Source organism: Lutra lutra, chromosome 2 (assembly GCF_902655055.1).
Source record: "Lutra lutra chromosome 2, mLutLut1.2, whole genome shotgun sequence".
NCBI classification, from domain to species: Eukaryota; Metazoa; Chordata; class Mammalia; order Carnivora; family Mustelidae; genus Lutra; species Lutra lutra.
Window position 1 is genome coordinate 174005250 of NC_062279.1, and position 24706 is coordinate 174029955.

Genomic DNA, 24706 nt, shown 5'->3' on the forward strand with positions numbered 1-24706 from the left:
GCAGCTAGGAAGGACCACTAGAGGCATTAATTCTTAATTCTAGGATAATAAATGACACAGAGATACTGCAGGACTAACTAAAAATCAATTTTCTAAAGGCCATTTGGAATTATTTTAGAACAGTCAACAAAGGTTGCTACAAAAAGAAGTACCAGACACTTCAAGCAGCAAGGATATCCGATTCCCAAGGCTTGCCACTTAATCAAAAAGAACTGAACAGGGGTGCCTGGGTGGCTCAGTGGCTTAAGCCTCTGCCTTCAGCTCTGGCCATGGTCTCAGGGTCCTGGGATTGAGCCCTGCATCCGGCTCTCTGCTCAGCGGGGAGCCTGCTTCTCCCCCCCCCCCCCCCCCCCCCCCCCCGCCTCTCTGTCTACTTGTGATTTCTGTCAAATAAATAAAATCTTTTTAAAAAAGAGAACTGAATGTATGAGTTAAATAATTATTCTATAATCCATCCCGCTGTCCAGCATTACCTCATCTTACGAAAAACAAGTTAAGACCCTATGATTTGACCCATAACAAAGTGAGACATTTGGGTAAGAATCACTTCTGCTTTTGGGAGGAAGGGAAAGGCTAGCTTCTTACCGTTCGTTCTTACTCATCAACCGTAATGGGAAGTCTTCTCAGGCCTGGGGAGAAACCGCAAAGAGAGGCTGGGTCTCTGATGGGTCCCCAAAAGAAAGAATTAGGCAGCCACAAGATATCTGGGGCACTGGGAAACTAGCTTCGTGAAACAGGAGAGGAGAGAGGAGCCAGCTGGGGGTTTAAGGAAATTTCAAACAACACTGGACTGAAGTCTTTAAGAAAACACACACCCATGTTTACATACACGACACATGTGCACACACGTAAACCCATCACTGTAGATCTCCTCACATCGCTCCATGATTTAACAAACGCTTGTAAGGACAATTCACGATGCCGGTTTTTGGGAACAAGGAGACTATTCCTGTTGAGGCTGTTAGAATTCAGAGAAATGTCCTTAAGGAGATGATAAACGCACAGAAGTCAGCTTGTACAGTACACAGGGTCGCAGTGAAACAGACTGGGCTGAACTCACAAAACCAAGGATGTGTTGGGCAACTCGCTTAACTTCACAGAGTCTCCATTCATTTATCCCAAATGGGAATATTTGGGATTTTAGGGGGGAGAGGGGAGATAATGAATATAAAATGGCTGGAATTGTGCTTGACACAGAAATTATTTTAGTAAGGAGGTTTGGAATTCTATAAAAGCCGTACATTTGTACATGTTGAAATGGAAAGACTTCAGGACGTACTACTAAGTGTAGAAAAGCAAGAGTGGAAGAGTACGGAGAATGTGATATCGTTTACATTAAATCTGGTCTGTCGGATGTTTACTTAGGTTATCTTCTGGCCAGGCACTGTTCTGAGTGCTTTACAAATATTAACTCCCTTTACCCTCATAAAGGTGCTGGGAAATAAATCCTATCTCTATCCCCACTTACACTGGGGGAGACTCTATAGGGTGACTGTCCCAGGTTGTGCACACCAAAGCGGGGGTCTGAACCCAGGTGAAATCCCGCCCCAGCGACTGTGCTTCTGCATCACACCGGTGCCTCGGAAGATACCACGTGTCCTTAGACGACACACAAAGGAGAGACAGAGAGAAAGACGAGCAGATGGTCTGAGGCTGGAGCTTTGCAGCCACAAGCCAAGGAATGCCTAGGACCGTCGGAAGTCAACAGCATTGCATCACCTTGATTTTGGACTTCCGGTCTGCAGAACGGGGACAGAGTGAACCTCTCTGTTGTTCTAAGGCACGCAGTTTGTGGGGATTTGTTATGACGGCCACAGGAAACTGTTACCGGGCTCTACATACATATGCTGGTATATGCACAAAAAAAAATTTTTTCTGGTATATGCATAAAAATCTGAAGAAACTGTTACCTTTGAGCAGACGCGGCAAAGGAGAAAGATTTTTATTCACCATCTTGTGCTCTTTTGTCCTTTCTTGAATTTTTTTACTAGGTACATGCATTAGCTTTATTTTAAAAAATAAAACAGTGGCAAGGCACCTGGGTGGCTCAGTCAGTTAAGGGTCTGACTCTTGATTTCGGCTCCAGTCATGACCTCAGAGTAGTGGGATCAAACCCTGAGTCGGGGTCTATGTTCAGCACAGAGCCTGCTTGTCCCTCTCCCTCTGCTTCTCCCCCTGCTGTCAATCTCTCAAATAAATAAATAATAAAATCTCTTTTTTTTTTCTTTTTTTTTAATAATAAAATCTCTTAAAAAAAAAAACAGTGTCGTGTTGAGACAGGTAAAATAACAGTCTAAGAGTGACAAATATACTGTCCCAATACATACAGAGCAAAACATTTTTTTAAAATTTTTTTATTTTTGAAGATTTTTATTTATTTATTTGACAGGTAGAGATCACAAGTAGACAGAGAGGCAGGCAGAGAGAGAGGAGGAAGCAGACTCCCCGCCAAGCAGAGAGCCCAATGCGGAGCTCGATCCCAGGACCCCGAGACCATGACCTGAGCCCAAGGCAGAGGCTTTAACCCACTCAGCCACCCAGGTGCCCCACAAAACATTATTTTGATGATTTTTACTTTTCAAAAAACTGCCTTTCTCTTTCCCTGAAAAATCAATCAATAAATACTTGTGTCTACCAACAGATTCAAAACAAGCTATATGAAAATTATATCGTAAAATATACAAACCACTAGAAATAAAATTGGTAACTTAAATATTGCTATCAAAATCCAAATCTGTTGAATTAAAAAAAAAAAGACAAACCATATTCAGGGCAAAGATATTTGCAACACATATAACCACTAAAGGATTAAAATCTAAAACATATAACGAGTTCTTACAAGCCAGTAGGAAAATGACTAACAAACCCAGTGGGGGTGGGGAGGGGGAATGTGTGGAGGATATAAACAGACAGACAACAGGGAAGTAAATAGATCAAACGTATAAGGAATGCATCCTCACTAGAATATGAGAAAATACAAATTAAGACAACCAGGAGACACCATCGTACACACCTGGGATGGACAAAAATGAAAACAGCTTATAATACCAAATGTTGGTCAGAATGGGAGGAAACAGGAATTCTCACACATGTTCAGAGATTCTGATTTAAATGGTCTGGGATGGTACCAGATATCCGTATTATTTTAAAAGCTCTGAATTTAATTTAATTTAATTTAATTTAATTTAATTTAATTTTAATAAAAGCTCTTCAAGTAGTCTAGATCCAAAGGACCAGGGCACTCTGAGATCTAGACACCATTCTGAACGCATCGCCCTCTAGTGGTCCAAATTGTTCTCAACTGCACCCCTCACACCTCAAGGCCTGGAGGAGATGTAGGCGTCCTGACCCTCACTGCTCCTTCCAGATCACTGTTCCTCCCCCCAGCCCTTGAAACCTACCCTTCCTGGGTGCAGCCATCCTCAGAGGCTCATCACTCCCTCGTTCACTGAGCATTTCAGCACCGCTCATCGCCCCAGTGCAACACCACCCCGCCATAATTCTAGAGATTTCACTAGCTACGTAGAGATTCTTTCATTCCCCAGCTTCTTAGTTCCTGCATATTCTCACCTCTAACAGATCTTATTCTGCAACCTACCTCAGCCATGCATTCCTTCATGATACCCCAGATATCATTACCAATGGCTCTACCCTCTCTATAATCTCAATCACCAGCATCCCACTCTCCAGCTACCACCTCCAACTCTTTCCCTCTGCTGCCAACGATTTCTCATCCCCACTGCGCTGGACTGAAAGGTCATGATCCATCCTTTTAATCATCCCTCTGCATTCACCCTCAAATCCCTTCATCCTGTCTCCTCTAGACCCAGGTTAAGTCCAACTCATCCCTGGACTGGTTATATCGAGCCTGCACCGCTGGTTGCAACTGGAGAAAACACACATCCAGGCTGACTTGTTTTACTTGAAACTCATGACTGAGTCCCAACCTCCAGAGGGCACAGCAATCCTACCACCCTTTCTACTCCCCTTCCCTAGTCTATTTGCTCTCTTATACCTCCTTCCCTCTCACACTTCCAACACGTCTCTCCTTCCTGCCTCTCAGCTGATAATGCTTCATTTTTCATGCAGAAACTAAATGGAACCAGAAGAGCATTTCCCCACCCGCCCCTCAAAACTCTACAAGCCTACTTGCCCCTGTCTGCCTGCACTTCCCTCTGCTCTCCTGAATGAACTCTGCCAAGAGCCAGCTCCTCCCCATTGAGCACTGAATTCCATTCCTGCTTGTCTACTCAAGAAAATCACTCACTCCAGCAATGATCGATCTTTCCTCTACTATATCATCATTGTTTGCACTAATGTTTGGTTCTAATTAGCATATAATGCTACAAGAACTCCCAATCTCTTCATCTTTGCTCCTCTTTACACCAGACCTCCTTGAAAAAGTCACACTACTTACTGTCTCTAAATAATCTCCATCCATTCTCTCAAACCCACTCCAGTCAGGTTTCTTTCTCCACCACTCCAGAGAAATCATTCTTTTTTTTTTTTTGAAAGATTTTATTTATTTATTTGACAGAGAGAGAGCGATCACAAGTAGGTAGAGAGAGAGGGGGAAGCAAGCTCCCTGCCGAGCAAAGAGCCCGATGCGGGGCTCGATCCCAGGACCCTGAGATCATGACCTGAGCCGAAGGCAGAGGCTTAACCCACTGAGCCACCCAGGTGCCCCCAGAGAAATCTTTTTTTTTTTTTAAGATTTTATTTATTTATTTGACAGACAGAGATCACAAGCAGGCAGAGAGGCAGGCAGAGAGAGAGGAGGAAGCAGGCTCCCTACTGAGCAGAGAGCCCGATGTGGGGCTTGATCCCAGGACCCTGAGATCATGACCCGAGCTGAAGGCAGAGGCTTTAACCCACTGAGCCACCCAGGCACCCCGAGAAATCATTCTTAAGGTTGCCCATGACCTCCACATTGCCAAATCCAAGGGTCAATTCTCAGTGCTCATCAGCACCCTCCGCAGTATTTAACACAGTTAAAAAATCTTGAAAAGTTTTCTTACTTGGCTTCTGGGACACCATACTCACTTCTTCCACTCTCACTCCTGTGTACCTCCCTCCTAACCTCATGCTAAATCACTACATTCCTTCCCAGTCTCCTTGTGCGTCCTCCTTATCTCTCTGACTTGGCACAACCAAGGCTCAGTCTTGACCATTCTCTCTTCTGCAACTCCAAGCATTCTCATGCTTTTTCATGTCTTCAAAACTATCGATTTGCTGATAATTCCCCAGTTACTATCACCAGCCCAGACTTCTCCCCTGAAATCCAGATTCTTAAATCCAACCACCTGCTAAACATTTGCTGAACTTTTCTTGCTGAAAATCAAATGCTTGAGTCCTCACTACCTCAAACCCCAAACCTGTGCCTTTTGCATCCTTCCTGATCTCAATAAGTGATACTTCTATTCTTTTTCTTTTTTTTTAAGATTTTATTTATTTATTTGACAGAGAGAGAGTTCACAAGTAGGCAGAGAAGCAGGCAGAGATAGAGAGAGAGGAGGAAGCAGGCTCCCTGCTGAGCAGAGAGCCCGATGCAGGGCTCCATCCCAGGACCCTGGGATCATGACCTGAGCCAAAGGCAGAGGCTTTAACCCACGGAGCCACCCAGGTGCCCCACTTCTATTCTTTTTCTTTAAAAGATTTATTTATTTATTTTTAGAGAGAGAGACAGAAAGAGAGAGCACAAGTGGGAGGGGCAGAGGAAGAAGGAGAATTTCAAGCAGATTCCACGATCAGCGTGGAACCCAAAGTGGAGCTTGGTCCCATGACCCTGAGATCACAACCTGAGCCTAAACCAAGAGTTGGACACTTGACTGACTGTGCACCCAGGTGCCTGTGATGCTTCTATTCTTGCAATCATTCTGGCTCAAAATCCTTGGACTAATGTATGACTTCTTTCTTTTCCTCAAACTCCACATCCAATCCTTGAGCAAATGTTATTGGTTGTTTCTTTGAAATATCTCTCTATGAGCAAACCGACTCTGATGCTCTCCACCACTCCCATGGTGGCCAAACCCATAGTCATCTATCCCATGGATAACCACAATGGTCTCCTAACTGGTGTCGACCTCTGCCCTTCCTTCCACCCACCCACCTTCATCCTCTCCTAGCCCAGTAAGAATCAGATACTAGAATCATGGCACACTCCTACTCAAAATCTATAAGGATTCTCATTCAAAGCATAGGCCAAGATCCCAACTGTGGTTTGCAAGGCACTGCCTAGTCTGCCTCCCCCCTTAGACTCCACTACCTCTGTGGCCGCATTCCTTCTAGTCTGGCCCACCCTCCCTCTGCTCCAGCCACAATGGCCACTTTCCCATTCTGTGAGTGCACCAGGTTGTTCCTGCACTGCTCTTTCTGTCCTCTCCACCTGAAATGGTTCCCTCATATCACCTTTGTTCACTCCCTTACTTCTTTGAAGTCTATACTGAAATACCGCTTCATTGCCATGGCCTTCCCAGACCACTGTTGCTCCCACCCATCATTCTGTAGACCTATGGACGCTCTATCCTGCTTTATGCCACCCCTGATATGTTATCTAGTGAGGGTCTTTCCCTTTCAACCAAATGGAAGTTCCTTGAGAGCGGGACTTGGCTTTCCTCCTTAATGTATTCCCAGCCCCTAAAGCAGATCTAGGTACATAGAATACTCACAAAAGTTTTGTTTAATTGGGGGGCCTCACTGGCTCTGTCGGAAGAGCAGCTGACTCTTGATCTCAGCATCATGAGCATGGGGCCCACGTTGGGTATAGAGATTACTTATACAAGGAAATAAATAAAATCTTTAAAAAAATTTTTGTATTTAATAAATGGTTGTGATAGAGGCAGGCTGGGGCCAGGGACCCGGGGAGGGGGGGTCCCACAAGGCCAGTCAAGAGGGTCCTGGGCTATGTGCAAGGACGAAATCAAATGAGAGCCAGGAGGGAGTGAGAGCAGAGTATATTAAGGATAGGGAAGGAGTGCAGATACGGATAGAGCATCTGGGAGCCTCAGAACAGACAAGGAAAGAGAGTCTCTTTTTGGTTCGGGGTCTGGAGTTTTTACTGAGGATTGTGGTCTGGTGTATGTGTCCGCTCAGGCATCCAAGAACTGGTCGGAAAAAGGACAAGGTCTAGATGTCCTCCCTAAGTCACTTATCCCTTGGAGAGCTAGGGAGTCTTGTCATTGAGATGACTAGAGCCAGTGGTCTGGGATTCGATTTGCCTGGTCATTTTCACCCAGTCCTTTCTTAGATGTTATCTGTGGTGCTGAAGACTGAAGAAATCATTAACTCCTTGTCCCTTACCAGGAGAACATGCCTTATTTGTACCATGAGGCACGTGTATGGTGGGTGTGCAGGTCCCAGCAAGAACAGAAGTGGGAAAAGGAGCAGAAAGCCCATTTCAGTGGAGTCTCCAGCTTCCCCATCTCAGCTGACGCACACAGGAGGACACACAACTTCAGATGTCTAGTAAAGGTGACCCGGCTATTCCATTTCTAGCCTGAGACATCAGAAAGCATCCAAAGATCTGACCACTGCAGCACTTTGTGCAATAGTGAAACCTGAAATGCATCACATGTCCATCAATTGGGGAATAGAAAAAACTGATAGACATTTGTGGATATTCATACAGTGGGCTCTTATGAGACATGGAAATCAGTGCACTAGATCTACATATATGAACATAAGTGATTCTCAAAAATATAAGGTTGAGTAAACAAATGTATAGGATGTTATTTATATAATTTTAAAACACTGAAAAAAGAATTCCATTTAATATCTACATGATGTGGGAAACAAAGGCAGAAGAGAAGTTACTAAATTTCCTTACTGTTTACAGCCTGTTGACAAGTCCTTGAAACAGGCAGAGTGGCATTGCTCTAGGGACTCAGAGGCCTCGATGTTAATACTTTGCCAAGAGCAAATGGCAATTTTAGCCCGACCCTCCAGGATCCTGTAAGTCTACTTTAATATATAAAAATTCCTTTTGGAAACCTCCTTTATCTCTACCCCCCAAGATACAGGTTGGCAATCATCCCCCAAGCACATGGCCCACTGATATACATCTGAAGGGTCTCATGACTCAGGCTTTATTACACGGTAATAAATGACCTTTTCTCAACAAGAGCTAGCCCTCTCGAGGTCCTGGAAACTGTGCTTCCAAAATTCCTTAAAGGCTTACGCTATCCCGAACCCCTTCCCAACTTGAAAGTATAAAATGGGTCACTCCTTGTGACCACAGTGCAGCCCTTTCTGCCCATGGGTCCTGTCCCCATGCTTTATTATTTTTTTTTAAGGCTTTATTTATTTGACACACACAGAGAGAGATCACAAGTAGGCAGAGAGAGAAAGGGGGAAGCAGGCTCCCCACTGAGCAGAGAGCCCAACGCAGGGCTTTATCCCAGGACCCTGAGATCATGACCTGAGCCGAAGACAGAAGCTTAACCCACTGAGCTACCCAGGTGCCCAACTGTCCCTGTGCTTTAATAAAACCACCTTTTGCACCAAAGACATCTCCAAAATTCTTTCTTGGCCATTGGCTTTGAACCCTAACATCTCTCCTACATCATATGGATAAAGGTATGCACTGTAAAGTATAAAAATATGGGTGAGCAGGATATACAGTAACCTTGGGACAGTGGTTACCTTCATGGAAGGCGGAAAATGCAATGAAAAGGATTCCCAACATATCTTTAACATTTTTTTTCTTTTAAAAGAGGATTTTAAAATAAATATGACAAAAAGAAAAGTTGTTCAATCTACCTATTGTCATAATAGTCTCTACTTTTTTTCTTACACAAATAAGTATTTGTCATATTATTCTCTGCTTTTATATGTGTTTTTTTTTTAAGATTTTATTTATTTGACAGACAGAGATCACAAGTAGGCAGAGAGAGAGAGAGAGAGAGCGGAGGAAGCAGTCTCCCTGCTGAGCAGAGAGCCCGATGCGGGGCTCGATCCCAGAACCCTGATATATGTGGTTTTGTTTTTGTTTTTTTTTTATTTTTTTTAAGGATCTTATTTATTTATTTGACAGAGAGAGATCACAAGTGGACAAAGAGGCAGGCAGAGAGAGAGGAGGAAGCAGGCCCCCTGCTGAGCAGAGAGCCCAATGCGGGGCTTGATCCCAGGACCCTGGGATCATGACCTGAGCTGAAGGCAGAGGCTTTAACCCACTGAGCCACCCAGGTGCCCCTTGTTTTATATATATATGTGTGTGTTTTAAAGACTCTGGAATTTTTAAAATAAATAAGCAATTTTTAGTTGCAAAAAATAAGTTTTTGTAATAAAACCTGGTGGGCTTGGAAGCAGCAGCTGCTGCCTAAAAAGGCATAATTTGCAGCCAGCAACGAACTTCCCTCTTTGATAGAGTTGCTTGCTTGATAGTCTTTTATTGGAAAGGTGTGGTTTAGGGTCAAAGGAGAAAAGGAAACCCGCCCTTAAGAGGAAATGTGTGATTGCGCTCTTACCATTCAGCTTAGCCTGGAAGGCAGGTGGGGCAAAGGTACTTGAAGTCAGTAGGCAGGCACAGAAGTCACCTGCACGGTGTTTGTGTCCCTGGTACGCCAAAACACACCTGTCATACCTTTTGAACAAAATTTGCTAACACTCAAAATTGGAGAACTTGGAAAGAATCAGTCTTTAAAATTGTATTTTCCCTAACTTATGATATATATAGATATAGATATATAGATATAGATCATATATAGATATATAACAAAATATTTACACAATACATACTCTTGTAAACTTCCCCGGCCTCAACTTAAAATTTGGCTATGGCCTGCCTTCTTTGCATGTCAACAAATCGAATGGATAGTTAAGAATTTTTTTTTTAAGATTTTTTATTTATTTGTCAGAGAGAGAGGAGAGCGAGCGAGCACAGGCAGACAGAATGGCAGGCAGAGGCAGAGGGAGAAGCAGGCTCCCCGCCAAGCAAGGAGCCGGATGTGGGACTCGATCCCAGGACGCTGGGATCATGACCTGAGCTGAAGGCAGCTGCTTAACCAACTGAGCCACCCAGGCGTCCCAATAGTTAAGAATTTTTAATGGCCACAGCATATGCGACTGTTTGAAGCTGCTATAATTTACTTAACCAATCTTTTATTGTGGGACAGAGTATTATGTTCAGGTTTTTCCAGGCATAAACAACAATAAATATCCTCGCACATACATATTTGCACATTTGACTCTGAAGACGCATTTGCAAAATGTGGGATTCCTGGGCCAAAGCTAATGCTCTTCAATTTTGATCCCCATTTCCAAATTGGCCTTCTAGAAAGCGTTTTGTTTAGTTGTTTGGGTTTTTTTTTTTTTTTAAGATTTTATTTATTTATTTGACAGGCAGAGATTACAAGTAGGCAGAGAGGCAGGCAGAGAGAGAGAGGAGGAAGCAGGCTCCCTGCCGAGCAAATAGCCCGAAGCGGGGCTCGATTCCAGGACGCTGGGATCGTGACCTGAGCCGAAGGCAGAGGCCCCAACCCACTGAGCCACCCAGGCGCCCCAGTTGGTTGGTTTTAAATCAGATTGCACTCCCTCCGGCAGGGTAAGGGAAAGCTGTTTAACGCACAATCGAGGCATCATAAACTCTTGCTGAACTTGAGCGATCGCCTCCTTGAGAAACTGCCTGCGGAGTTTTCCCGGCACCTTTAAAGGCAGGAAACGGTCGCGGGGAACCCCGAGACCCGCCCCAGGTGGGGGTAGCGCCCTCCGGCTCTCCCCGCGGGCACAGAGCTGGAAACGCCAAGTTTCCCAGGAGGATCCCCGCCCGGCCCCAGGGGGTGCGGGGCTGAGCCCGTCGCGCTGGCGCTCCGGGGCGGGCCGCACGAGGGGGCGGGGCTCCTCCTGGGCCGGCGGCGGGGCGGGGCAGCTCGGCCGGCCTCCCCGTGTCCCCCTCCCGGCCCGCCCTCCGGCCGCGTCCCCGCCGGCCCTGCCGACGTGGCGGGGCGGGACCCGGCGGGCGCTCCCGCGCGCACTCGGCCGCCTGAGCGGTAAGAGCCCCGGGCACCCTCTCCGCATCCCCTTCCCCCGGCGGGCGGGGGAGTGCGGGGACCGCCGCAGCGGGGTGGTGGGGAGACCCTGCTCTTCCTGGCCCCCGAATCGTGCCCGCTGCGTTAGTGGGAAGCCATCGGCAGGGACTTGGCACCGGGCGCGGGACCCGGGAGGACCGGACTTTGGGGTGAAGGTCCGGGGAGGCGCGGGCGGCGCGGCCGAGGGCCCTGCGTGGGTGCGGGCGTGTGAGTGTGTGTGTGTGAGTGTGTGTCGCTCTGGGTCCACGCTCATGCACACACCCACACGCCCGCACTCGGGGTCTGCCCCCTCGGCCGGCGTGAACCTCCGCGGAGCCTGACCCTTGCTCTCCCAACTATCCGGTCCCGACACCGAGCAAAGCTGAGAACGTTTCCCCAGGGTCCCGGGTCCGAGTCAGAGGCAGGCTGCAGGGCTCCCGCCACTGGGGGTCACAGCGGGAGCAGGTCCCCATAAGGCAAAGGCTTCCATCGTGGGGTATGCTTGCCTTTGGCCTCGGAAAGCCGAGCTCTGGCCTTGGAAAACCCAGCGGCTCTGGCCTTGACCTCCCACCCAACTTCATCTTCTCTCCTGCAGCCGCGCTTGCATTTCCATCCCAGCCAACACCCTAAGCTGGTACCACCTGGCTTCACGGCCCCCCGCCGAGCCTAACCCAGGCTCCCCAGGCCCCACCCGCTCGCCCACTCTCTCCTCTTCCACGCTGGAATCTGGTGACTATTTCCAGCCATCTCCGTCCAGGCGCCTGAACTTCACTGCTCTTTCCCGGAGTAAGACATTATCTCTGTCTGGGCTTAGGGCTGTATATCTGTGTCCTGCTCATCCCATCAGTTCCCATCCTAAACTTAAGGGGTACAAACAGGTGGCTTCTCAAATCAGTGACTCTTGAACCCCAACCCGAGGTAACCGAGGAGACAGCCTCTCTCCTCAGAGGCCTCTTTCTGCCCTCCTTTCCTCCTAGTGCCCCTTTCCAACCTCACCCATATTCATCCCCTGCTCCCTCCTTTCCTCCATCAGAGCCTGAGCTCAGGAAAGACTCTGATAAGCCCTTACATTGTAAGCTTTAAGCAAGGAATGAAACTTCCAGGGTAGTATTTGAAACACAAGGGAGTCAGTGCAGAAGGAGTTTGAGGGTGAGAGGGGGCCTTCTAGAATACCAAGGATTCAGCCCATACAAGAAGCCATTTATTTATAAGTCTGGCTTATGTCAAATATTCTCTCTCTTGAATCAATATCAAACAATATATTTCAGTTCTGTAAACATCTGAGGGTCAGAACCCAAGCTCAGTGCTCGTTGGTCACAGTCCTGGAGGAGGAGGAAATGACAGACAGATCCGCCTTACAAATGCCATAGAAGTCCGTGCAGAGTGTCACACAGAGCATGGAGGTTCGGGAAGCAATTAGTTCTTGGGAAAAGAGTGGGGGAATTTAGGGAAAATTTTATAGTAAAAAGTAACACTAGACATGGAGAGACGAGTAGAAGGTTGACAGGCGGCTGAAGGCAAGGGCAGCCCAGACAGGGGAACCAGACAGGCAAAGGCGAGGTAGGGAGTGGTTACAAGCTGTGAGCACTAATGGAAAGTCTGGTGAGGCCAGAGTGGAAGGTGTCCTAAGAGCTGGAGGAGGTGGATAAAGAGATCGGGGCCACAGATGTCATGCAAAGGTGTTTAAACCTAATTTTTTTTTCTTAAAGATTTTATCTATTTTTTGAGAGAGAGAGAGCTTACAAGCAAGGGGAGGGGCAGGGAGAGGGAGAAGCAGGCTCCCTGCTGAGCGAGGAGCCTCATGTAGGACTCCATCCCAGGACCCCGGGATCATGACCTGAGCTGAAGGCAGACACTTAACCGACTGAGCCACCCAGGCGCCCCAAACCTAATGGTTTTTAAGCAGGGGAGCAAATAGGTCCCATCTGGATTTCAGAAAAATACACAGGAGGAAACAGCCTGGGGCTTCATAAGGGGGGGAATCTATCACCCAGAATTTTTGTTCCTAGTCCTCACTGACCAGTCCTTTTTAAAATTGGGGACAGTGATTTTCCCTAGGGTACTGTGTTACCAAATTCTTATTTTGCCAAAAGAGGCTATTTAAAAAGAAATCATTCCACGGCACTACTATTTCATAAAGTGAAAGATTTTAATACCAAGAAAAGTATAAAGGCTAACCTTGTAAGATGAAGGCAGTCCTTTAATAAATTTAGACTGATGAAAAACTTGCGATCTTGTCCTCATTTTTCTCTATCATCATGGACTGGTCCCAGTCCTGCAGTCTTTGGGGTTTGGAAACCCAGTATCCAGAGCATTTTGTCCGCTCTTACTCCACAAAGGAGGAAGGGAGGAAGCCCAACAGTAGTAATAAGTTGTGTACCCACACAGAGATGGTGGGACCAGAGCATTCTCTCTCTTCCTCAGAGAACTCTCCTACCCCCGACCCCCCAAGCCACCTGCCCCGCATTCTTTCATACTGCCTCCTGGTGGGGCCACACATTCATCCCAGTTATCTAGACATCATTCCTGGTGCAGGACGTTTGCACATAAGCTTATCTCACCGTGCCTGAGTATTCCTAGCAAAGCCACTTTCAAGGTTCTCCTCTGCATAAGGTCAGTCTCATTCCGGTTCAAGGTTCTCCTCTGCATAAGGTCAGTCTCATTCCGGTTCAAGGTTCTCCTCTGCATAAGGTCAGTCTCATTCCGGTTCAAGGTTCTCCTCTGCATAAGGTCAGTCTCATTCCGGTTCAAGGTTCTCCTTTGCAGGAGGTCAGTCTCATTCCAGCACATCTTTCCCTTATTTGGTGTGCTGTTTTGTATCCTCTCTTAACCGTGGCATGTTTGTTTGAAACAGTTTCCTGGATCTTCATTGACCAGGGATAACGTGAAAACAGATTATTCATTTTCTGAAGGATAGTAGCCATGTCTTCCGTTTTGAACTTATTTTTGGAGCCCATGGTGTTCCTCCTCCAATACCTCGCATAGTTCTGGGAGCATTTTAGGTGATGAATGAATTTACTCATGAAAAACTAACTTATTCCCAGCCCACAAAGGCTCCTTTGTATGCTACTCTTCCTCTCCTTGAAGTTTCCCAAAGAAGCCTCCTTGTTTCTGTGGGTTGAGTTTCGCTAGCATCAAGACAGGCTGCGGTGATGAGTGTTCCAAACCCTAAATCGGGAGAGATTTATGTCTTACCGCTTCTGGGGCACCCAGGCTAAGATAGGGACTGTCCCAGGAAATAGCATGTGTCACAACTGTAGTCTGAGTGCACTCTGATGGTCACTGTGTCTGAACAGCTGTCTTTAGGATACAACAGTTTCTAATGGCCTCGGATACAAGGGCACAGTCTTCAAAACGGATTACATCTCTCCTGTCCTAACATGCAGAGGAGATGAAGGTCGACCAGAGCAAACAAAGAAGATTTGGGGGTTTGGTTTTGGTTTAGAGAAAACGGAGACCGGGGGCACCTGGGTGGCTCAGTGGGTTAAGCCTCTGCCTTCGGCTCAGGTCATGATCTCAGGGTCCTGGGATCGAGCCCCGCATCGGGCTCTCTGCTCAGCAGTGAGCCTGCTTCCTCCTCTCTCTGCCTGCCTCTCTGCCTACTTGTGATCTCTCTCTCTCTCTCTGTCAAAAAAAAAAAAAAAAAAAAAAAAAAAGAGAGAGAAAACGGAGACCTGTAACTGGTCAAAGTAAACAGAGATTAAATATACATACAATTAGCAGTTAAAATAGGGTGAACAGTGTGGTGATCATTTTTATTATCCCAACTGATGTCAAAATACAGTCTTCGAAATGTATAAGTTGACGGTCAATATTTTTAACAGTATGGGTTCAACGTCTTTTGGGGGTATTTCTGAAGGGATGACTTCCTGTTGATGGTTGAAGGCAGGGCGGTCACAGGGAAAAGAGGTTTTGCTCAGCCATTTTTCTACAGCTGTTTCTACAACTGAGGTGAACAGACCTAAGTCACCTGGACCCTCAGCTTGTTCTGAGAAGCTTGATGAAGCTTGATGAAGTCTCCATCCTTTGGGACCTCTGGCATGGACTGCTCTAGAGGCAGGACTCGGCTAACCCAGTCAGGTTTGGGGGTGCTCTCACAATCGCAATCACAATAAACTAGAAAATGTCTATCTCAAAGAGCGCTAAGCTGCTGAACCCAGAATAATCTTGTGCCCTGGGAACAGAAGGGCAGGTCCCACCTGTGGGTGATTGCTTGCCAGTCCACCTATCTGAAGCATTTCCCATTTCACTGGTGAAAAATGGTTTCTAATCTCCCTTGTGCTAATTAGCACAGCCTGGGATAGTGACTAAAGAAGGTGTTAGTGAAGCCCTAGCTAGAGGGAACACCCAGTAACAGATTTTTTTTTAATTAAAGATTTTTTTTTAAAGATTTTATTTATTTGACAGACAGAGATCACAAGTAGGCAAAGAGGCAGCAGAGAGAGAGGAAGGGAAGCAGGCTCCCTGCTGAGCAGAGAGCCCGATGCGGGACTCGATCCCAGGACCCTGGGATCATGACCTGAGCCGAAGGCAGCGGCTTAACCCACTGAGCCACCCAGGCGCCCTAATTAAAGATTTTATTTATTCATGAGAGACAGAGAGAGAGGCAGAGGGAGAAGCAGGCTCCTCAAGGTACAGGGAGCCTGATGCGGGACTCGATCCCAGGACCTTGGGATCATGACCGGAGCCAAAGGCAGATGTTTAACTGACTGAGCCACCCAGGTGCCCCCAGTGACAGATTTTGAATGCTAACTCAAGACCTCTGGAGAGTATATTCCTGAACAGGGCACCCCTGATGTTAACCAACCATGCCCCGCCCTCCTTACCCCCCCGCCCCCCCCTCATCCCCTTCACCCCCCCCTGTAAGTTATACCTACGCTGTGCGTATGTCACACAAAAGAGTCGCACAATAGATCCTGAAGTATTTTAGAGCCCATTAGGAACAGCATGGAGACACATTTAGGGCAAAGCATAATCAATAAAGCGTCCAAAATGTTTTTTCTTTGCCCAGGAATGTTTATTGTAGCTAGGTTTATTCTCAACATCCCTGCTTCTAGAAAAGTGAAATAGTTCGGAGTGCCTTAGTCATCCAGATGAATAATAAGGATTTTCAAATTACAAAGAAATGAAACTATCAGACAGTGCCTCTGACCAGCTGCTGGTGGATACAAGGTGGGAACAAAAATGATGCGAAGCATCATTTATTCATGCACCCATTCTCCTTATGTCCCCAGGAACCAGATGAGGATAGGATAAAACGGAAAAAGGTTTAGGTTGTGGCACCGGAGCAATGTCCTAGACCACGGGTCAGCAAACATTTTTGTCAAGGGCCGGATCGTAAATATTTTAGGCTTTGCGACTTTGTGGGCTATAAGGTCTTTTTTTTTTCTCCAAGATTTTAGTTGTTTGGCAGAGAGAGAGAGAGAGAGGGTGTTCAAAACACAAGCAGGGGAGCTGCAGGCAGTGGGAGAGAGGGAGAAGCAGGCTTTCTGCTGAGCAGGGAGCCCAATGTGGGTCTCGATCCCAGGACCCTGGGATCATGACCTGAGCCGAAGGCAGCCTCTTAACCGACTGAGCCCCCCAGGCGTCTGGCCATAAGTTCTTTTCAGCTATGCAATTCTACCATTGCAGTGTTAGGGAAGCCATAGATGGTATATCAACAAATGAATGTGTCTCTGTCCCAATAGAATCTTATTTACCATACCAGGGCAAGATGTGGCCAGCAGGCTGCCATTTGCCAACTGTCTTAGCCCAGTCCTGACTCAGAGATTTTCAAGAAGATTCTGTAAGTTTCTAAAAGGACCGCAGCTTCTCAAGTACCCTCACTCAGTTCCGCCTTCCTCCCACGAGCCACGGCAACTCCCTTGTCTGTACCGTGGCCTTGTTTCCTTCTCTCCTGTTTCAGATGGCATTGACCATACTCATTGCAGATCACCTCCCGCCTTGACTATCCTCAACTTTATATAGCAGCTAAAGCGAAGTATGCATTTTTTGACTTTCCCACCCGTAGACTTGTTTGCGGGAGTGTTATTACTGAATTCAAGCATTTTTGTTTGTAAGGAGACATTCTTAGTTCATTGGGTGATGAAGGACAAAGGAAAGAGAATATAGAATGTTTGGAACCATTTGCTGTAAGGTAGCTCTTGAGAAGTAAATGGGGTAAAGGCATTTTCTGCTTGCTTTCATTTCAGATTACATTTTTAAGAACTTTAACTCCAATATAATTAACAAAGGTGTTCTGTTAATTTCAGGTGTACAATATGGTAATTCCACAATTCTGTACAACACCTGGTAATCATCACAAGTGCCCTCCTTAATCCCCATCACCTGTTTCCCCCATCTCCCCGATGGTGACCATCAGTTTGTTCTCTATAGTCAAGAGTCTGTTTCTTGGTTTGTCTCTCTCTCTCTTTTTTTTCTTTGTTTTCTTTCCCAAATTCTACCTACAAGTGAAATCATATGGTATTGTCTTTCTCTGACTTATTTCACTTAGCATTATACTCTAGCTCCTTCCATGTCATTGCAAATGCCAAGATTTCAAGATTTCATTCTTTTTTTCTGGCTGCATAATATATATATATTATATATTATATTATTAGATATGTATATCTATATATGTGAGAGATATATATCTATCTCACATCTTTTTCCATTCATCTACTGAGGGACACTTGCACTGCTTCCAGAGTTTGGCTTTTGTAAATAATGATGCCATAAACACAGAGGTACACCTACAATCCAGTAATCATACCACTGGGTGTTTGCTCAAGAAATACAAAAACACTAATCCAAATTACATTTTAATTTTAAGTCTCCAAAAATATTAATATAACAATACACATATGTGTTGAGCTTCCCACTATGTTCAAGAAACCACGTTAAGTGCTACATCAGATACGAAAACAAGACAAGGAAGACCCTTGTCTTCATAGTATTTACAATGTACTAGAATAGGAAAACCCTCAAGCAACTCTAACCAAGGTGAGCTAGACACAAAGCATCTGGCAGAAGAAAAATGGTATCCAGTTGGGCAGAACGAACAATGGAGGTGGTGGTTTTTTTCGATGGGTCTTCAGTGTGTGAAACACAACATATTGAACCAACAGCCATGGGAATGTCACAGTCTCGGTCCAGGTTTTGGAAGGGAACAGTGGGAGGAAGCCTGGTGGGATTGGAGTGCAGAGGTGCTTGGATGCCAGCTAAAGCTGGTGGCCTCATCTCAATGGCGCAAAGGCCTTGAGAATATGGGAATGGGATGGGGAAGAGTGGGGAAGTGAAAGGGAGAGCAACAGGCGAAGGTGAACCCAGTGTTGAAATAATCAACATGAACCATAATGAGAGCCTGAGCTAGAGGGGTGGCCGTGGGGAGAGAGGTAAAAGACAAGACATGAATTCTGAATCAAGGGCCTCTAGGATTTGGGCACTGGTTAAATGTAAAGAGAAGACGCTGGTGGCACTGCAGATACAGTTCTGATATGGTTCAACTTCAAGGTTAGATGGGTTCAAATCTCATTTGCCATTTACTGAGCCTCCATTGTCTCATCTATAAAATGGAGATCCTAATATCTGACTCAGGAGACAATATATGCGAGGAGCTTGCCTTAATAGGCACTCAATAAATGATAGCTTTCGACAGCCCTGAGGTTTTAAGCCTGGGTTATTGGGGAAGTCTAGGCACCGTTAAGTTAAGAGAAAGAACAAGTATTAGCAGTAAGATAACAGGTTTTCATTTGGATGGGAACAAGTGTCCAGCTGGCCATGGGAACTATTTATCCAGAAGTAGAATTTTTAAAATAACAGTGTTATTAACATGTAACATTATAGGTTGTACATATTGTGTATACTCTTAATATATTGAGATATAATTCACATATGACTGAACTCACTCTTTGATAGTGTACAGTTTCAGTGGTCTACGGAATATTCATACAGTTGTGCAGCCATTACTATCTAATTCTAGAACATTTTCTTCCCACACCATAGAAATCTGGGCCCATTAGAAGTCCCTCCTCATTCCCCTTCCTTCAGTTTCTGGAAACCACTACTTCATATTCTATCTCAATGGAATGAAGTAGATATCTGAAACTCACAACAGGAGAGTGGTGTGTGAAACCTTGAGAAAGGAATGGGAACAACAGAGCACGAGCAAAGACACTAGCCAGACAACCTTGGGGACAGCTCTGTGAGGGACCAGAGTTACACATGCGTGTGATTCGAAGCCTATACTCCATGTGGCCAGTATGCTAAGTGGCTTCTCACATACCGTGGCTTTAGTGGCAACTTGAGGTTTGACCAGTTGGTAAACACTGAGGTCAACAAAAATATCCACTGATTGGACTGAGACGTGGCAACCGGTGTAGTGAGAACACTGTGTTTTCATGTTAGCCTGAGAAAATTGTCACCTCAAATTAGCCTTCTAGATCTGTGCTATCCAGTAAGGTAGCTGCTAGCTACACATGCCTATGTAAAATGTAAACTTAAATCATTTAACATTAAATAAAATTTAAAATGTAGTTGCTGGGGCAGCCGGGTGGCTTAGTTGGTTAAGCCTCTGGCCATGGATCTCAGCTCAGGTCTTGATTTGAGGGTTGTGAGTTCAAGCCCTGCATTGGGCTCCATGCTGGGTGTAGAACCCATTTTTAAAAAGTTGAGGAGAGCCTGGGTGGCTCAGTGGGTTGAGCCTCTGCCTTTGGCTCAGGTCACGATCTCAGGGTCCTGGGATAGAGTCCTGCATCGGGCTCTCTGCTCAGCAGGGAGTCTGCTTCCCTCTCTCTCTCTGCTGGCCTCTCTGCCTACTTGTGATCTCTCTGTGTCAAGTAAATAAAATCTTAAAAAAAAAAAAAAAAAGTTGGGTTGGGGGGGTACCTGGTTGGCTCAGTGAGGTAAGTACCCGTCTCTTAATTTGGGCTCAAGTCATGATCTCAAGGGCAGGGTATCAAAGTCATGGTATCAAGCCCCACATCAGGCTCCAGGCTCAGAAGGGAGGCTGTTTGAGATTCTCTCCCTCTCCCTCTGCTCTTAGGCCCACTCTCTCTTTCTCAAATAAATAAATCTTTAAAAAAAAAAAAAGGTGCTCAGTTGCACCAGCCACATGTCCCATGTTCAGTGGGCATATGTGGATATTAACTACAACATTGGACAGTGCAGACATAGAACATTGTCATCATTGCAAAAGTTTCTGCCGAATGGTGCTGTCCTACAAGATATAATAACTTGCAAGCTTCAAAAAGAGTTTTCAGCTTTGAGGTACTTTCCTAAGAGTGACCTGCCCTTCTTTCCCTCCCAACTCCTGTGTTTCCCTGTGTAAACTGTTGTCCAAATAAAGCTCAGACCTTCACCAGCTGGTGTCCAGCAAAGCACACTTATGTGTTCGTAGGTCTCTTTCTTTTTTTTTTTTTTTTTTAAGATTTTATTTATTTGACACAGAGAGAGATCAGAAGTAGGCTGAGAGGCAGGCAGAGAGAGAGGAGGAAGCAGGCTCCCTGAGGAGCAGAGAGCCTGATGCGGGGCTCGATCCCAGTACCCTGGGATCATGACCTGAGCCGAAGGCAGAGGCTTTAACCCACTGAGCCACCCAGGCGCCCCCGTAGGTCTCTTTCTTAATGTGAATCTCTGACAATGTTGTAAAGCTAAAGGTCAAGTTGTTTTTGATAAGCTCTTGGGTCTTTTCTGTGCTTATTCTCATTATTGCTACAATTATAATTAATAAAGTGATGTTAAGTAATTTCACAGATACAGATAATGCTCTTAGTTTCCATAGACATATCCCCCCCCCATACCACATAAGAGATCCATGAAAGTTTAGAGATAGCACTTGAGGGTCGTATTAGTTTCCTACAGCTGCTGTAACAAATTACAACAATCTAGTGGCTTATAACAACATAGATTTCTTCTCTTACAGTTCTGGAGGTCAGCCATCCAAAACCAGCTTCACCAAGCTAAAGTCAAGGTGTTGGTAGGTCTGGTTCCTTCTGGCATCTCTGAGGGGAGAATTGTTTCTCTTTTGCAGCCTCTGGTGGCTACAAATCCCCATAGACCCTGGCTTATGGCCCTTCCTTTGTCTTCATTACTCCAAGCTCTGCTCCTGCCCTCTCGTCACCTTCTCCTCTCTGTAATCAAATCTCCTTCTGTCTTTCTTTAAGGACACTTATAATTTCATTTAGGACCCATCCCAGAATCCTTAATTCAACCATATATGCAAAATTCTTTTTGCTGCATAAGGGTAACATTCCCAGATTCCAAGGATTAGGATAAGGATATCTTTGGGGACCATAGTTCAGCCTACCCCATGGGTACATAAAGTTTCTTATTGGTAGAAGAAATCCTTCTACTACCAGATTTGATTATTTGGGGTTTTGGATTCAAGTTTAACAATTCAGATTAAAGCAGAAAATGTTTGTAATCATGTTGACAGGTATGAAAATGTCTGACGACACCAATGACACCTCAGCCACTGGAGACAAAGCAGAAATTGCCAAGATGCCTGAAGAGAGTGAATTTTCACCCAAAGACACAGAAGCACCCTGTGATTCAGCTGTGATTTCAAACGAGCCGACAACAGCTGATTCCAGAGGCGATGGGCATGAAAATGCCACTGTCGAGGGTGCAGAGACCACTGACTCTGGGCACCCTGAGTGGCCTCAACACAGCAGTGTCATGGAGCCCCCCCTCAATGGAGAAGTGACTGATGACACGCTTGTTGAATGCACTGACCCTGTCAGCCTCGAGGCAGAGCTTGGATCAGAAATACCTCTGAAAGAACAGATTAATCCGGTAGGTGGGGTCTTTTCTCTTCAGTTCACCCCAAGTTCTTCCTGATACCTGTCATGGGCACAGATCGGGGTATTTTCTATGCTTATGGAGATCGGGGGATTTCAGAATATACTGTGACATCCTGTCTGGTCTTCAAAAGGGTGTCATGTGGTGAGAAAAGACAGATAGGAGAATAATTGGGCAGTATAATATTTGCATTTTGATAATTGTGGTGATAATAGTAACAGCCACCAAAGACTGGCCACATCCCCTGTATGCCAAGTGCCCCACTGGCCCCTTAGGTAATTCACTCCATGCAACAGTTCTCTGAGGCTCTTTTTTTTTTTTTTTAAGATTTTATTTATTTATTTGACAGTGAGAGAGGGAACATAAGCAGGGGGAGTGGCAGAGGGAGAAGCAGGCTTCCCCCTGAGCAGCGAGCCCAATGGGAGACTTGATCCCAGGACCCTGGGATTATGCCCTGAGCCTAAGGCAGATGCTTAATGACTGAGCCACCCAGTGACTGAGGTTCTAAGCTGGATATTATTAACCTTCATCTATAGACAAGACAATCCGACTCAGAGGTAGGAAGCAGCCTGGGGAGATGTTAAGCTACTTGGTAACAAATGGAAGATATTGAAATGCTGAACCTAAGGACCCTGAGTTATTAATGAGCCTGATTCCATCCTAAACACGTCAATTTTAAACAATCAGATCACTATCTTATCATTACCCAACACCTTCCAGAAGACCAGAGGCAGAACGTGTTCATGGCCCCTTCCTTTCGGTGCCTGCGCCCATCTTTCTGGGGGATAAAATAGACCAGTGTCTCCCAGCTGGTACCTCTTACAGCATCAGGGTGACCGTTGAGCTGGGTTTTCTTGTCATCTTCATCTTCAGTCATGGGGCTGGCAGGGATGGAGAGGCATTCAGCATGGAAGAAGGAAGCGGGCCACTCCCTTCCAAGTCTGCTTTTCAGAGCGAAGGTAGGACACGGGGAATCGGGGTTTTTTCCTTAGTCAGGCCCCAGCCCTGCTCCTCTGAAGTGTCCCACTGTGGGTTACCTCCATGAAGGGACTCTACTGCCTGCAGTCAAGGGAGGACACCAAACAGGGAACCAGGGGGCCTGGCTTTCCCCCTCATACCTAACATTAACACTATTAATTTGGGCAAGACATCTAATTTCTCTGTACCTCTGTTTTTCCCTCGATAAAATGAAGAATTTTCACATGAACAGCACAAGGTAGTCTTCTGACTAGTGTTTTGTGATTCTTTTATTCAAAATAAGGCTCCTTGTGCCTCAGTTTCCTCAAGGGGTTTGACTTTTTTTTTTTTTAAGATTTTATTTATTTATTTGACGGAGATCACAAGTAGGCAGAGAGGCAGGCAGAGGGGAAACAGGCTCCCCGCTGAGCAGAGAGCCCGATGCAGGGCTCGATCCCAGGACCCTGAGATCATGACCTGAGCTGAAGGCAGAGGCTTTAACCCACTGAGCCACCCAGGTGCCAAAAGGGGTTGACTTCTAGAACCGTTTCCAGAGGAGATGGACTCCCTCAGAGAGGCGGGTGTTTCCTGTGACCAGAGATACTTAAACAAAAGCAAACTTGTAGAGGGATGTCAGGGAAGGGAATCTGAGGACCAGCTGAGAGCTTGAACGAGGTCCGGGAAACATACAGGCACAATTTCGTCTTTGAGTTCCAAGGGTTCAGACCCTTCAAAGCCACCCACAGACCCCCTAAGGGATTAAGTACTCCTAGACCAGAGGTTCTCAACTCCAGCTGAACATTTCAACCCCTGGGAAAGCTTTAGAAAATACTGACGCTCTAGTAGTCGGTTCCCCAGAGAAACAGAGCCAACAGGATATATATTTAAAAATCCTATAGCTACATTCACCCATGTACCTGCCTCCAGAACCTGTTTTTCCTGCACGCTTTTCTATTGTGGGAAGCATTGGTTCTCAATTCTTATCCTAAGTGCCACTGTCAATAAATATCTTTGTTCATTCAGAAAACCATATTTTGGCCACAGCTTTCTGACCCGAGATGACTTAAGCTCCCCTAATTCAAAATATATATGCTCCTGGTGGATAGATTATACATTCCGATTCCAGACTTCTAATAATGAAAATGAGACTGCTAAAAAAGAGAGCACAAGAAAAAGTCAGTATGCTCCTACCTATCTTCCTTCATTTTTTGAGGAAACTGAATGAGTCCTGGTCTTTTAAGATTTTATTTATTTATTTGAGAGAGAGACAGAGAGAATGAGAGCGAGCGAGCATGAGAAGGAGAAGGTCCAAGGGAGAAGCAGACCCCCCTGCTGAGCAGAGAGCCTGGTGTGGGACTGGATCTCGGGACTCCAGGATCATGACCTGCCTTTGAAAGCTGTTTATAGACCTCCTTACTGCTACAGGGCTAGAGCCAGTGAGCAAATAGTGCCCTCCTCTCCCTGATAGACACTGATAGTTCTCAAGGACTTGGAAAGGAGTATTTCGTCATTGTGAGGTATCCCAAAACCATCTGGATGGAAGTGTAAATGTTGGCCATGGGGTTGGGACTGTGGCTCTGGGTGTATGCGTGTGGCCATTGGGACCATGGCTCTGGGTGTATGCGTGTGGCCATCGGGACTGTGGCTCTGGGTGTCTGCGTGTGGCCTTGCACCAGGAGCGCAGATGAAACCTAGTTGTGGGAGGAAAGTCCATCAGTATGTTTGCTCTAAGAAGGCAGAAAGCTGATGTGGCTGGCGGGAGGCCCTTGCCAGAAGAGGATATCTCTTCCACCCAGGTCATATTTAAACCCTTGAAAGTAGGTACAAATTTAGTCTCTTTTTTTTTTTTTAAGATTTTATTTATTTATTTGACAGAGAGAGATCACAAGTAGACAGAGAGGCAGGCAGAGAGAGAGAGAGGGAAGCAGGCTTCCCGCCGAGCAGAGAGCCCGATGCGGGACTCGATC

General features: G+C 45.9%; 1 protein-coding gene across 5 annotated transcripts in view; it reads left to right on the forward strand.

The window, feature by feature from the left end:
- The first annotated feature begins 10897 nt into the window (after positions 1-10897).
- The window catches only part of FAM114A1 (family with sequence similarity 114 member A1), a 95190-nt gene continuing 81381 nt past the window's right edge, over positions 10898-24706 (forward strand). For 3 of the 5 annotated variants that reach the window (XR_007125305.1, XM_047719110.1, XM_047719113.1), the window contains exons 1-3: positions 10898-10985; positions 20905-20958; positions 21418-21776. Coding sequence is in view for 4 of the 5 variants with exons in the window: in XM_047719110.1 (XP_047575066.1) it covers positions 21420-21776 (357 nt within the window). In the remaining variant the exon portion in view is untranslated. Of the gene's footprint in view, positions 10986-12271; positions 12407-20904; positions 20959-21417; positions 21777-24706 lie in introns of all 5 variants that reach the window. The other 2 variants (XM_047719111.1, XM_047719112.1) reach the window with 2 other exon arrangements.